This window comes from Syngnathus typhle, linkage group LG5 (assembly GCF_033458585.1).
Source record: "Syngnathus typhle isolate RoL2023-S1 ecotype Sweden linkage group LG5, RoL_Styp_1.0, whole genome shotgun sequence".
NCBI lineage: Eukaryota > Metazoa > Chordata > Actinopteri > Syngnathiformes > Syngnathidae > Syngnathus > Syngnathus typhle.
Window position 1 is genome coordinate 3,512,950 of NC_083742.1, and position 15,474 is coordinate 3,528,423.

General features: G+C 39.9%; 1 protein-coding gene across 12 annotated transcripts in view; it reads right to left on the reverse strand.

Moving 5' to 3' along the window:
- The window catches only part of ehmt1a (euchromatic histone-lysine N-methyltransferase 1a), a 182,477-nt gene that overhangs the window by 145,749 nt on the left and 21,254 nt on the right, over positions 1-15,474 (reverse strand). For 10 of the 12 annotated variants that reach the window (XR_009714438.1, XM_061278714.1, XM_061278713.1 and 7 more), the window contains one exon: positions 5,262-5,444. The exons of the other annotated variants lie outside the window; for them this stretch is intronic. Coding sequence is in view for 9 of the 10 variants with exons in the window: in XM_061278714.1 (XP_061134698.1) it covers positions 5,262-5,444 (183 nt within the window). In the remaining variant the exon portion in view is untranslated. The remainder of the gene's footprint in view (positions 1-5,261; positions 5,445-15,474) is intronic. 12 annotated transcript variants of the gene reach the window in all.

Consider the following 15,474-nt stretch of genomic DNA (forward strand, 5'->3'; position numbering starts at 1 on the left):
ATTCAACTTGGAACAGAAAGTGTTTAAAGGCGAGTCTGGAGGGCGTTAGATAACACCAGCAATTACAGATTTGTCATTATTCCCGATCTCTATAAAAATAGACTCACAATGTTCATCTTCCAAGATGAGAACACACATCTTTACTTGGAGTGTGTTTTTAACAGAGACAAACCCATCCACCTGTCCTACTGGGTCTGCAACATTGCGTGGACATCGGGGACGGTGCCTCTGGATTGGCAGACTGGGGTGGTGGTTACCCTCTTTAAGAAGGGGGACCGGAGGGTGTGTTCCAATTACAGGGGAATCACATTCCTCAGCCTCGCTGGTAAGGTCTATTCAGGGGTGCTGGGGAGAAGGGTCCATCGGGAGGTCAAACCTCAGATTCAGGAGGAGCAGTGTGGCCTTCGTCCTGGCCGTAGAACAGTGGACTAGCTCTACACCCTCGGCAGGATCCTCGAGGGTGCATGGGAGTTCGCCCAACCAGTCCACGTGTTTTGTGGACTTGGAGAAGGCGTTCGACCGTGTCCCTCAGGAGGTTCTGTGGAGGGTTCTTCGGGAGTACGGGGTGCCATGCCAACTGATAAGGGCGGTTCGGTCCCTGTATCACCGATGCCAGAGTTTGATCCGCATTTCCAGCGGTAAGTTGGATTCGTTCCCAATGAGGGTTGGACTCCGCCAAGGCTGCCCTTTGTCACAGATTCTGTTCACAATTTTTATGGAGAGAATTTCTAGGCGCAGCCGAGGCGTTGAGGGTGTCTGGTTTGGGGACCTCAGCATCACGTCTCTGCTTTTTGCAGACGATGTGGTGCTGTTGGCTTCTTCAAGTCGTGATCTCCAGCTTTCACTGGAGCGGTTCGCAGCTGAGTGTGAAGCGGTCGGGATGAGGGTCAGCACCTCCAAATCCGAGTCCATGGTCCTTGGTCGGAAAAGGGTGGAATGACCTCTCCGGATCGGGGATGAGATCCTGCCCCAAGTGGAGGAGTTCAAGTATCTTGGGATCTTGTTCACGAGTGAGAGCATGTTGGAGCGCGAGATCGACAGGCGGTCCAACTTTGGCAGCAATGCGGACTCTGTACCTGTCCGTCGTGGTGAAGAGAGAGCTGAGCCAAAAGGCAAAGCTCTCGATTTACTGGTCGATCTATGCTCCTACCCTCACCTATGGTCACGAGCTATGGGTCGTGACCGAAAGAACGAGATCCAGGATACAAGCGGCCGAAATGAGTTTCCTCCGCAGGGTGTCCGGGCTCTCCCTTAGAGATATGGTGAGAAGCTCGGTCATCCGGGAGAGACTCGGAGTAAAGCCGCTGCTCCTCCACGTTGAGAGGAACCAGATGAGGTGGCTCGGGCATCTCATCACGATACCTCCTGGACGCCTCCCTGGGGAGGTGTTCCGGGCATGTCCCACCGGTAGGAGACCCCGGGGACGACCCAGGACGCGCTGGAGAGACTATGTCTCCCAGCTGACCTGGGAACGCCTTGGGATCCCTCGTGATGAGCTGGATGAAGTGGCTGGGGAGAGGGATGTCTGGGAGTCCCTCCTAAAGCTGCTGCCCCCGTGACCCGATCCCGGATAAGCGGAAGAAGATGGATGGATGGAATTTTATCAAACCACCCGTGTCACTCCAAATCTTTAAATCCAACGGAATCTTCGTCTTGTGTCACTTAAAAAAAAAAAAAATGCACAGACACACACACACACACACACACACGCACAGCTATTGACGCCGGAAAGATTACGTGCGCTGCTGACGTCAGACTAGATACCGTTTTTTTCCGTGTATAATGCGCCCCGAGAGCTTCTGAAGACCTTCTACACTGCCATCATCCAGTCTGTCCTCTGCACCTCCATCACTGTCTGGTTTGGATCGGCCTCCAAACAAGACAAGCACAGACTACAACGGACAATCAGAACTGCAGAAAAGATCATTGGAATCAACCTCCCATCTATCCAAGACTTGTACCTGTCCAGGACCAGGAATCGGGCAAGGAACATCTCTACAGACCCTTCTCACCCGGGTTGCAGTCTGTTTGAACTACTCCCCTCCGGACGGCGTTATAGAGCTCGGTACGCCAAAACCAGCAGACACAGAGACAGCTTCTTCCCCCAGGCTGTTGCTCTGATGAACTCACACCACTCATAGAGTCTCAGAGACATTACTGTGCAATAACATCCTGCTCCTCACACCTTCTTGAATTTGTCTACACTGTTTTTGCATTATTCACATGTCCTGAATGTTGTTAGTCACCTAAATGTTGAACAGAGGGTGTGTTTCTACCGAAGTCAAATTCCTTGTTTGGCACGCTCAAACATGGCGAATAAAAAAACTCTTGAACTCTTGAACTCTTGAATACGCACCCTAAAAATGGCATGGTGATGCTGAAAAAAAGCCTGTACCTATGTATAATACGCACCCAAAAATATATTTGTTTTGTTTTTCTTTTTGTTTTTTTTGTTTTTTTTTAAATCCCAATGATCGTCACACACACAGGGAGGCAATGGGTCCCATTTTTATAGTCTTTGTTATGGTCTTAACAAGGCTGGATGTATTTTTTTTTGTTGGCGTTGATTTCTCCGACTGCCCATAAAGGCACCACCGCGATCAGTGCGGACATGTGAAAAAGGCGTGCGGACATGTGAAAAAGGCGGCTCTGTATGGGAGAGAAGTTGAAGAGGAATAAAAACACCCTTGGAAACCAAAACTTGCCCTTCGTCGTGACTCGGAGCCGCAACAAATGTTTTGGATTTGTGTAGGGTACATTGTGACAGCAAACGAGCAGGTGATCGAGCAAGCGTCTGGTAAGAGAGCATTGCGTTCGTATGGAGCGTGTTTGAAGTGAACAGCAGAGACGAAAGGAACAAGGCAAAGTGTTGTGAAATAAAATATTACCTGTAATACGCATTTTGTTATTTTCTGATTGAAACTGCTAATTAAACTGTGAATTGAAACTAATAGGAAGAAAACTGAACTCTCGCTCTTTATATAGCTGACGTGTCTTGCGCATCCGTTCTGCGCATCGGATCCATAGTGCGCATGCGCAGTGATACTGCCTCCGTATGACGTCCGGTCCGCGATGGAGTTTAAAAAACAAACAATATTTGGCAATAACACACCATCAAGGATTGCACCATCGCATCAAACGATGTGTCGTCAATTATGATTTTTACTGACTAAGTGTGTTGGGCAGGATGGCTGAATGCGATGCGCGATTGACAACAAACAAGAAGAAAGGTGATTTCAAGTTTTATTTCGAGGGAGATTTGTCATGTCTCATCCCCATGTGAAAAAGGCGTGCGGACATGTGAAAAAGGCGGCTCTGTATGGGAGAGAAGTTGAAGAGGAATAAAAATACCCTTGGAAACCAAAACTTGCCCTTCGTCGTGACTCGGAGCCGCAACAAATGTTTTGGATTTGTGTAGGGTACATTGTGACAGCAAACGAGCAGGTGATCGAGCAAGCGTCTGGTAAGAGAGCATTGCGTTCGTATGGAGCGTGTTTGAAGTGAACAGCAGAGACGAAAGGAACAAGGCAAAGTGTTGTGAAATAAAATATTACCTGTAATACGCATTTTGTTATTTTCTGATTGAAACTGCTAATTAAACTGTGAATTGAAACTAATAGGAAGAAAACTGAACTCTCGCTCTTTATATAGCTGACGTGTCTTGCGCATCCGTTCTGCGCATCGGATCCATAGTGCGCATGCGCAGTGATACTGCCTCCGTATGACGTCCGGTCCGCGATGGAGTTTAAAAAACAAACAATATTTGGCAATAACACACCATCAAGGATTGCACCATCGCATCAAACGATGTGTCGTCAATTATGATTTTTACTGACTAAGTGTGTTGGGCAGGATGGCTGAATGCGATGCGCGATTGACAACAAACAAGAAGAAAGGTGATTTCAAGTTTTATTTCGAGGGAGATTTGTCATGTCTCATCCCCAGTTTTGCTATGTGTCTAGGTTGCCATAGTTTCTGTTCGCGTCGCCCCTCCCTTCCTGTGTCACCTCAATCAATGTAACGTGTTTTGTATTTAAGTCCTGTCTGCCCATCGCTCACCGTCGGATCATTGCATGTGTTACTGTCATGATGTCTGTTTGGTTTCTGTTCCTGTCTTTGGTAATGTCACCCTGTCTTTTTGTTCCATGACTTTGTCGGTCAGTCCTGTTGTTGATTTTGTTGTACCATGATTTTCTTTAAAAAAAACAAAATTAAAAAAAAAATTGTACCCAAGTATAATGCACACCCCAGATTTTAGGACAATAAATTAGTTAAATTTTCCGCATTATACACGGAAAAAAACGGTATATCAAATAAATGTAATGTAAAGAACAATCTTAACAAATCCGTGACACTCTAAATCATTAAATCCATCGGAATATTTATCCTCTGTGTAAAAAAAAAAAGAAAAAGAAGAAAAATACACAGCTGTTGACGCCGAACTACGTGGGCTGCTGACGTCACACTAGATATATCAAATAAATGTAATTTTTAGGAACCATCCGTGTCACTCCAAATCATTAAATCCACCGGAATATTCATTCTCTGTGTCAAAAAAACAACAAAAAAACAGCTGTCGATTGCGGACCTATGTGCACCGTCAGCCTCATCCTCAGCTGCGGCCCCAATTATTCCACAGATCTAGTATATAACTATATTGTAGCTTTACCAAAGTACCAGGCAAGACGTGGGTTTGGTAACCGGCTCTTTATTTCACAAATCAAGAGCTCAACATGAGCCAACACACGCAAGCGCCCTAGATCGCACAAGTACAAGTCGCCCCCCCACCCAAACTATGAAAGAAAACGCGACTTATAGTCCGAAAAATACGGTAACTGTCTTCGTAGATTGATGTTTTAATACCATTCCATACTAGAAGAATATCATTGCCATTTTAAATTATTTTGAGTAAATTCCATGGCATTTGTGGTCTTTTAGTGCTACTATTTTGAGATATTCATGTCAAACAGAACATGGGGTTAGTAAAATCACAAATTTTATGTATTCAAAATAAAAAAGTGTGGGGTTTTTTTGTCTTTATATTTCTTTACTTATATACTAATGCTGCTGTGATAAAGTTGTCACTGATAATAGTGAAATCAAATGTCCTTGTCATTTCGTTTTGACACATGTCACATTATTGACATACGATGATGAAAACGCTTGTGTAACTCAACTGCTTCATGGCAAATAAAATAAAACAGTACAGAGTGGTGAAAATTTGGCAGGGGAGTATTTGATGCAAGTAGAGGAAGTTTTACCTGCTCCAGAGAGGCCTTTATATTGCTTGTTCTCTTCTCTGATTTATTGTGGACGACAGCGGACAGTTGAATAATCTGGCCTGGTGTGTAACCCTTCTTGTCAATCTGGGCTTTCAGTGTCACTGTGCCCGTTTTTAATAGCATGTAGCTGAATTCCTGGATGACTGAAGAGGAGCAGGGACCCTGCAAAGAGCGAGGCCATTAAGAGTCAAAGTCAAAGTCAGCTTTATTGTCAATCTCTCCACATGTCACAACACACAAAGAGACCGAAATTACGTTTTTCTCTATCCCACGGTGACGAGACACATAACACGATAGACATACATGTACGCGACACAATATAAAAACAAGAAGGCAAAAATTCAAACATCACATTGGTGGCATATTTGTTAAACTACATTTGCGTCCATATCTCTAAATTCTGCACTGTATGGGCCTGTACGTTCTTAGTTCAAAAACAGATTTTAATTTCAACTAGAATTTTGCAATTTCTGGAGAAATTGCGTGTGAAGGCGAAATGTATGAATAACTTTTTCGGGGAATGCTGCCGAACGATGTTGAAACGTGTTGAATTACTTGAGAAATGTAGAATATTTGGAGAATTTGTGGTGAATTTCAAATTTGAAAGTTTGGAATTTTTGGTAAGTGGGAAGTTGTGGAATAGGTAGGCAAAAGATGAACAGTTGAAAGTTGGAATGGGTTGAATCGGTTGAAAAATGTAGAAATTAGAGTAGAAAAACGAAATTTTGGAGAATTTGGTTGAATTTCGAATTTGGAATTTTTGGTAAGTGGGAAGTTGTGGAATAGGTAGGCAAAAGATGTACAGTTGAAAGTTGGAACGAGTTGAATCAGTTAAAAAATGTAGAAGTTAGAGCAAATGTTGAATCCCCATAGAGAATGAATGGGAAAATAAAAAAAAGCAATTGCGCCAAAATCTTTCTAAATTTGGAACAAAAAAAAAAAACGGCCTCAGGAGGTTCACTTTTGGGGTAAAAATGTCGAAACGGGTTAAATCAGACAAAAAACGAAAAAGTTAGCGCAAATGTAGCTATTTGGGCCACTCAGTGTTGAAATAAGGTCACTTCCGGTTTGATTCGGGTCACTTCCGGTCTAGTTTGGGTCACTTCCGGTTTATTTGGGTCACTTCCGGTTTAAAACAGGTCACTTCCGGTTTAGCTGAGGTCACTTCCGGTTTATTTGGGGTCATTTCCGGTCTAAATAGGTCACTTCCGGTTCATTTGGGGTCACTTCCGGTTTGATTTGGGGTCACTTCCGGTTTACCAGAGGTCACTTCCGGTCTATTTGGGGTCACTTCCGGTTTATTTGGGTCACTTCCGGTTTAATTTGGGTCACTTCCGGTTTAATTTGGGTCACTTCCGGTTCGTCTGAGGTCACTTCCGGTTTATTAGGGGTCATTTCCGGTCTAAAATGGTCACTTCCGGTACATTTGGGGTCACTTCCGGTTTGATTTGGGGTCACTTCCGGTTTACCTGAGGTCACCTCCGGTCTATTTGGGGTCACTTTCGGTTTGATTTGGGGCACTTCCGGTTCATTCTGGGTTCATTGGTGGCACTTCAGGGTCATCCAAGATGGCCGCCACACTGGAATTGGGGGTCAAGGGTTGAATTGTGTAAGCATAGTGGAAGTGGGGGTGAATGGGAGTGAATGTGGGAAGCATAGTGGAAGTGGGGGTGAATGGGAGTGAATGTGGTAAGCATAAGGTGAATAAGGGGAATAAATGTGGAACGGGTTGAATCGGTCGAAAAATGTAGAAATTAGAGTAGAAAAACGAAATTTTAGAGAATTTTGGTTGAATTTCAAATTTGAGAATTTGGAATTTTTGGTAAGTGGGAAGTTGTGGAATAGGTAGGCAAAAGATGAACAGTTGAAAGTTGGAACGGGTTGAATCGGTTGAAAAATGTAGAAATTAGAGTGGAATAACGGAATTTGAGAGAATTTTGGTTGAATTTCAAATTTGAAAATTTGGAACTTTTGGTAAGTGGGAAGTTGTGGAATAGGTAGGCAAAAGATGAACAGTTGAAAGTTGGAACGGGTTGAATCGGTTGAAAAATGTAGAAATTAGAGTGGAATAACGGAATTTGAGAGAATTTCGGTTGAATTTCAAATTTGAAAATTTGGAATTTTTGGTAAGTGGGAAGTTGTGGAATAGGTAGGCAAAAGATGAACAGTTGAAAGTTGGAATGGGTTGAATCGGTTGAAAAATGTAGAAGTTAGAGGTGAAAAACGAAATTTTGTGAAATGTCGAATGTGCCATTAAGAATGGATGGGGAAAAATTTGTCGGAATTTTGGGAATTTTGCGGAATCGGAAAATTTTCGGAATGAGAAAAATACAAGCACCCCTTTCCTGAATATTTGGAATACGTGAAAAGTGGAATGGAGTGAATCGGATGAATTATGTGAAAGATGAAACGGGACAAAAAAGTGAGGAGAATAAAATAGAAGAATAATAATAATAACTAGAATTTTGCAATTTCTGGAGAAATTGCGTGTGAAGGCGAAATGTATGAATAACTTTTTCGGGGAATGCTGCCGAACGATGTTGAAACGTGTTGAATTACTTGAGAAATGTAGAATATTTGGAGAATTTGTGGTGAATTTCAAAATTGAAAGTTTGGAATATTTGGTAAGTGGGAAGTTGTGGAATAGGTAGGCAAAAGATGAACAGTTGAAAGTTGGAATGGGTTGAATCGGTTGAAAAATGTAGAAATTAGAGTAGAAAAACGAAATTTTGGAGAATTTGGTTGAATTTCGAATTTGGAATTTTTGGTAAGTGGGAAGTTGTGGAATAGGTAGGCAAAAGATGTACAGTTGAAAGTTGAAACGGGTTAAATCAGACAAAAAACGAAAAAGTTAGCGCAAATGTAGCTATTTGGGCCACTCAGTGTTGAAATAAGGTCACTTCCGGTTTGATTCGGGTCACTTCCGGTCTAGTTTGGGTCACTTCCGGTTTATTTGGGTCACTTCCGGTTTAAAACAGGTCACTTCCGGTTTAGCTGAGGTCACTTCCGGTTTATTTGGGGTCATTTCCGGTCTAAAAGGGTCACTTCCGGTTCATTTGGGGTCACTTCCGGTTTGATTTGGGGTCACTTCCGGTTTACCAGAGGTCACTTCCGGTCTATTTGGGGTCACTTCCGGTCTATTTGGGGTCACTTCCGGTTTATTTGGGTCACTTCCGGTTTAATTTGGGTCACTTCCGGTTCGTCTGAGGTCACTTCCGGTTTATTAGGGGTCATTTCCGGTCTAAAAAGGTCACTTCCGGTACATTTGGGGTCACTTCCGGTTTGATTTGGGGTCACTTCCGGTTTACCTGAGGTCACTTCCGGTCTATTTGGGGTCACTTTCGGTTTGATTTGGGCCACTTCCGGTTCATTCTGGGTTCATTGGTGGCACTTCAGGGTCATCCAAGATGGCCGCCACACTGGAATTGGGGGTCAAGGGTTGAATTGTGTAAGCGTAGTGGAAGTGGGGGTGAATGGGAGTGAATGTGGGAAGAATAAGGTGAATTAAGTGAATAAATTTGGAATGGGTTGAATCTGTTGAAAAATGTAGAAATGAGAAGGGAGAAAGGAATTGGGTGTGAATTTCAAAATAAAAGATGTGAAGTTTTTGGTAAGTGGGAAGTTGTGGAATAGGTAGAAAAATGATGAACAGTTGAAAGTTGGAATGGGTTGAATCGGTTGAAAAATGTAGAAATGAGAAGGAGAAACGGAAATATTGGAGAATTGGGTGTGAATTTCAAAATAAAAGATGTGAAGTTTTTGGTAAGTGGGAAGTTGTGGAATAGGTAGAAAAATGATGAACAGTTGAAAGTTGGAATGGGTTGAATCGGTTGAAAAATGTAGAAATGAGAAGGGAAAAGGAATTGGGTGTGAATTTCAAAATAAAAGATGTGAAGCTTTTGGTAAGTGGGAAGTTGTGGAATCAGTAGAAAAATAATGAACAGTTGAAAGTTGGAATGGGTTGAATCGGTTGAAAAATGTAGAAATTAGAGTAGAAAAACGAAATTTTAGAGAATTTTGGTTGAATTTCAAAATAAAAGATGTGAAGTTTTTGGTAAGTGGGACGTTGTGGAATAGGTAGGCAAAAGATGAACAGTTGAAAGTTGGAACGAGTTGAATCGGTTGAAAAATGTAGAAGTTAGAGGTGAAAAACGAAATTTTGTGAAAATTTGTCGGAATTTTTAACGTGAAAACGTGAAATTTTCGAATTTGGGAATTTTGGGAATGTCGAGAATCCTTCCGAATGTGATTAGAATGTGCTGAATGATGTGAATTTCAAATTGGAACGACGTAAATGTGAAATGTCGAATGTGCCATTAAGAATGAATGGGGAAAAATTTGTCGGAATTTTGGGAATTTTGCGGAATCGGAAAATTTTCGGAACGAGCAAAATACAAGCGCTCGTCGCGTGAATATTTGGAATACGTGAAAAGTGGAATGGAGTGAATCGGATGAATTATGTGGAAGATGAAACGTGTCAAAAAAGTGTGGAGAAACGTAGAGAATAATAATAATAACTAGAATTTTGCAATTTCTGGAGAAATTGCGTGTGAAGGCGAAATGTATGAATAACTTCTTCGGGGAATGCTGCCGAACGATGTTGAAACGTGTTGAATTACTTGAGAAATGTAGAATATTTGGAGAATTTGTGGCGAATTTCAAAATAAAAGATGTGAAGTTTTTGGTAAGTGGGAAGTTGTGGAATAGGTCGAAAAATGATGAACAGTTGAAAGTTGGAATGGGTTGAATTGGTTGAAAAATGTAGAAATGAGAAGGGAAAAAGGAATTGGGTGTGAATTTCAAAATAAAAGATGTGAAGGTTTTGGGAAGTTGTGGAATAGGTCGAAAAATGATGAACAGTTGAAAGTTGGAATGGGTTGAATCGGTTGAAAAATGTAGAAATGAGAAGGGAAAAGGGAATTGGGTGTGAATTTCAAAATAAAAGATGTGAAGTTTTTGGTAAGTGGGAAGTTGTGGAATAGGTCGAAAAATGATGAACAGTTGAAAGTTGGAATGGGTTGAATCGGTTGAAAAATGTAGAAATGAGAAGGGAAAAGGGAATTGGGTGTGAATTTCAAAATAAAAGATGTGAAGTTTTTGGTAAGTGGGAAGTTGTGGAATAGGTAGAAAAATGATGAACAGTTGAAAGTTGGAATGGGTTGAATCGGTTGAAAAATGTAGAAATGAGAAGGGAAAAGGGAATTAGGTGTGAATTTCAAAATAAAAGAATTGAAGTTTTTGGTAAGTGGGAAGTTGTGGAATAGGTAGAAAAATGATGAACAGTTGAAAGTTGGAATGGGTTGAATCGGTTGAAAAATGTAGAAATGAGAAGGGAAAAAGGAATTGGGTGTGAATTTCAAAATAAAAGATGTGAAGTTTTTGGGAAGTTGTGGAATAGGTAGAAACATGATGAACAGTTGAAAGTTGGAATGGGTTGAATCGGTTGAAAAATGTAGAAATTAGAGTACAAAAACGGAATTTGAGAGAATCTTGGTTGAATTTCAAAATAAAAGATGTGAAATTTTTGGTAAGTGGGAAGTTGTGGAATAGGTAGAAAAATGATGAACAGTTGAAAGTTGGAATGGGTTGAATCGGTTGAAAAATGTAGAAATGAGAAGGGAAAAGGGAATTGGGTGTGAATTTCAAAATAAAAGATGTGAAGTTTTTGGTAAATGGGAAGTTGTGGAATAGGTCGAAAAATGATGAACAGTTGAAAGTTGGAATGGGTTGAATCGGTTGAAAAATGTAGAAATGAGAAGGGAAAGGGAATTGGGTGTGAATTTCAAAATAAAAGATGTGAAGCTTTTGGTAAGTGGGAAGTTGTGGAATCGGTAGAAAAATAATGAACAGTTGAAAGTTGGAATGGGTTGAATCGGTTGAAAAATGTAGAAATTAGAGTAGAAAAACGAAATTTTAGAGAATTTTGGTTGAATTTCAAAATAAAAGATGTGAAGTTTTTGGTAAGTGGGACGTTGTGGAATAGGTAGGCAAAGGATGAACAGTTGAAAGTTTGAACGAGTTGAATCGGTTGAAAAATGTAGAAGTTAGAGGTGAAAAACGAAATTTTGTGAAAATTTGTCGGAATTTTTAACGTGAAAACGTGAAATTTTCGAATTTGGGAATTTTGGGAATGTCGAGAATCCTTCCGAATGTGATTAGAATGTGTTGAATGATGTGAATTTGAAATTGGAACGACGTAAATGTGAAATGTAGAATGTGCCATTAAGAATGAATGGGGAAAAATTTGTCGGAATTTTGGGAATTTTGCGGAATCGGTAAATTTTCGGAACGAGAAAAATGGAAGCGCTCGTCGCGTGAATATTTGGAATACGTGAAAAGTGGAATGGAGTGAATCGGATGAATTATGTGGAAGATGAAACGTGTCGAAAAAGTGTGGAGAATAAAATAGAAGAATAATAATAATAATAATAATAGAGAATGGTGTAGAATAACATATGTGTGAAGGCCTTCGCCTTCACACAATAACTAGAATTTTGCAATTTCTGGAGAAATTGCGTGTGAAGGCGAAATGTATGAATAACTTCTTCGGGGAATGCTGCCGAACGATGTTGAAACGTGTTGAATTACTTGAGAAATGTAGAATATTTGGAGAATTTGTGGCGAATTTCAAAATAAAAGATGTGAAGTTTTTGGTAAGTGGGAAGTTGTGGAATAGGTCGAAAAATGATGAACAGTTGAAAGTTGGAATGGGTTGAATCGGTTGAAAAATGTAGAAATGAGAAGGGAAAAAGGAATTGGGTGTGAATTTCAAAATAAAAGATGTGAAGGTTTTGGGAAGTTGTGGAATAGGTCGAAAAATGATGAACAGTTGAAAGTTGGAATGGGTTGAATCGGTTGAAAAATGTAGAAATGAGAAGGGAAAAGGGAATTGGGTGTGAATTTCAAAATAAAAGATGTGAAGTTTTTGGTAAGTGGGAAGTTGTGGAATAGGTAGAAAAATGATGAACAGTTGAAAGTTGGAATGGGTTGAATCGGTTGAAAAATGTAGAAATGAGAAGGGAAAAGTGAATTGGGTGTGAATTTCAAAATAAAAGATGTGAAGTTTTTGGTAAGTGGGAAGTTGTGGAATAGGTAGAAAAATGATGAACAGTTGAAAGTTGGAATGGGTTGAATCGGTTGAAAAATGTAGAAATGAGAAGGGAAAAGGAAATTGAGTGTGAATTTCAAAATAAAAGATGTGAAGTTTTTGGTAAGTGGGAAGTTGTGGAATAGGTAGAAAAATGATGAACAGTTGAAAGTTGGAATGGGTTGAATCGGTTGAAAAATGTAGAAATTAGAGTACAAAAACGGAATTTGAGAGAATTTTGGTTGAATTTCAAAATAAAAGATGTGAAGTTTTTGGTAAGTGGGAAGTTGTGGAATAGGTAGAAAAATGATGAACAGTTGAAAGTTGGAATGGGTTGAATCGGTTGAAAAATGTAGAAATGAGAAGGGAAAAGGAAATTGGGTGTGAATTTCAAAATAAAAGATGTGAAGTTTTTGGTAAGTGGGAAGTTGTGGAATAGGTAGAAAAATGATGAACAGTTGAAAGTTGGAATGGGTTGAATCGGTTGAAAAATGTAGAAATGAGAAGGGAAAAGGGAATTGGGTGTGAATTTCAAAATAAAAGATGTGAAGTTTTTGGTAAATGGGAAGTTGTGGAATAGGTCGAAAAATGATGAACAGTTGAAAGTTGGAATGGGTTGAATCGGTTGAAAAATGTAGAAATGAGAAGGGAAAGGGAATTGGGTGTGAATTTCAAAATAAAAGATGTGAAGCTTTTGGTAAGTGGGAAGTTGTGGAATCGGTAGAAAAATAATGAACAGTTGAAAGTTGGAATGGGTTGAATCGGTTGAAAAATGTAGAAATTAGAGTAGAAAAACGAAATTTTAGAGAATTTTGGTTGAATTTCAAAATAAAAGATGTGAAGTTTTTGGTAAGTGGGACGTTGTGGAATAGGTAGGCAAAGGATGAACAGTTGAAAGTTTGAACGAGTTGAATCGGTTGAAAAATGTAGAAGTTAGAGGTGAAAAACGAAATTTTGTGAAAATTTGTCGGAATTTTTAACGTGAAAACGTGAAATTTTCGAATTTGGGAATTTTGGGAATGTCGAGAATCCTTCCGAATGTGATTAGAATGTGTTGAATGATGTGAATTTGAAATTGGAACGACGTAAATGTGAAATGTAGAATGTGCCATTAAGAATGAATGGGGAAAAATTTGTCGGAATTTTGGGAATTTTGCGGAATCGGTAAATTTTCGGAATGAGAAAAATGGAAGCGCTCGTCGCGTGAATATTTGGAATACGTGAAAAGTGGAATGGAGTGAATCGGATGAATTATGTGGAAGATGAAACGTGTCGAAAAAGTGTGGAGAATAAAATAGAATAATAATAACTAGAATTTTGCAATTTCTGGAGAAATTGCGTGTGAAGGCGAAATGTATGAATAACTTTTTCGGGGAATGCTGCCGAACGATGTTGAAACGTGTTGAATTACTTGAGAAATGTAGAATATTTGGAGAATTTGTGGTGAATTTCAAAATTGAAAGTTTGGAATATTTGGTAAGTGGGAAGTTGTGGAATAGGTAGGCAAAAGATGAACAGTTGAAAGTTGGAATGGGTTGAATCGGTTGAAAAATGTAGAAATTCGAGTAGAAAAACGAAATTTTGGAGAATTTGGTTGAATTTCGAATTTGGAATTTTTGGTAAGTGGGAAGTTGTGGAATAGGTAGGCAAAAGATGTACAGTTGAAAGTTGGAACGGGTTGAATCAGTTAAAAAATGTAGAAGTTAGAGCAAATGTTGAATCCCCATAGAGAATGAATGGGAAAATAAAAAAAGCAATTGCGCCAAAATCTTTCTAAATTTGGAAAAAAAAACAAAAAACGGCCTCAAGAGGTTCACTTTTGGGGTAAAAATGTTGAAACGGGTTAAATCGGACAAAAAACGAAAAAGTTAGCGCAATTGTAGCTATTTGGGGCACTTAGTGTTGAAATAAGGTCACTTCTGGGTTGATTCGGGTCATTTCCGGTCTAATGTGGGTCACTTCCGGTTTATTTGGGTCACTTCCGGTTTAAAACAGGTCACTTCCGGTTTAGCTGAGGTCACTTCCGGTTTATTTGGGGTCATTTCCGGTCTAAAATGGTCACTTCCGGTTCATTTGGGGTCACTTCCGGTTTGATTTGGGGTCACTTCCGGTTTACCTGAGGTCACTTCCGGTCTATTTGGGGTCACTTTCGGTTTGATTTGGGCCACTTCCGGTTCATTTTGGGTTCATTGGGGGCACTAGAGGGTCAATCCAAGATGGCCGCCACACTGGAATTGGGGGTCAAGGGTTGAATGTGTAAGCGTAGTGGAAGTGGGGGTGAATGGGAGTGAATGTGGGAAGCATAAGGTGAATGCATTTGGAATGGGTTGAATCGGTCGAAAAATGTAGAAATTACAGTAGAAAAACGAAATTTTAGAGAATTTTGGTTGAATTTCAAATTTGAGAATTTGGAATTTTTGGTAAGTGGGAAGTTGTGTAGGCAAAAGATGAACAGTTGAAAGTTGGAACGGGTTGAATCGGTTGAAAAATGTAGAAATTAGAGTGGAATAACGGAATTTGAGAGAATTTTGGTTGAATTTCAAATTTGAAAATTTGGAATTTTTGGTAAGTGGGAAGTTGTGGAATAGGTAGGCAAAAGATGAACAGTTGAAAGTTGGAATGGGTTGAATCGGTTGAAAAATGTAGAAGTTAGAGGTGAAAAACCAAATTTTGTGAAATGTCGAATGTGCCATTAAGAATGGATGGGGAAAAATTTGTCGGAATTTTGGGAATTTTGCGGAATCGGAAAATTTTCGGAATGAGAAAAATACAAGCCACCCTTTCCTGAATATTTGGAATACGTGAAAAGTGGAATGGAGTGAATCGGATGAATTTTGTGAAAGAAGAAGCGGGACAAAAAAGTGAGGAGAATAAAATATAATAATAATAATAATAAAGTGAAAAAAGTAGAATAACATATGTGTGAAGGCCTTCGCCTTCACACAATAATAATAATAATAGAGAATGGTGTAGAATAACATATGTGTGAAGGCCTTCGCCTTCACACAATAATAGAGAATGGTGTAGAATAACATATGTGTGAAGGCCTTCGCCTTCACACAATAACTAGAATTTTGCAATTTCTGGAGAAATTGCGTGTGAAGG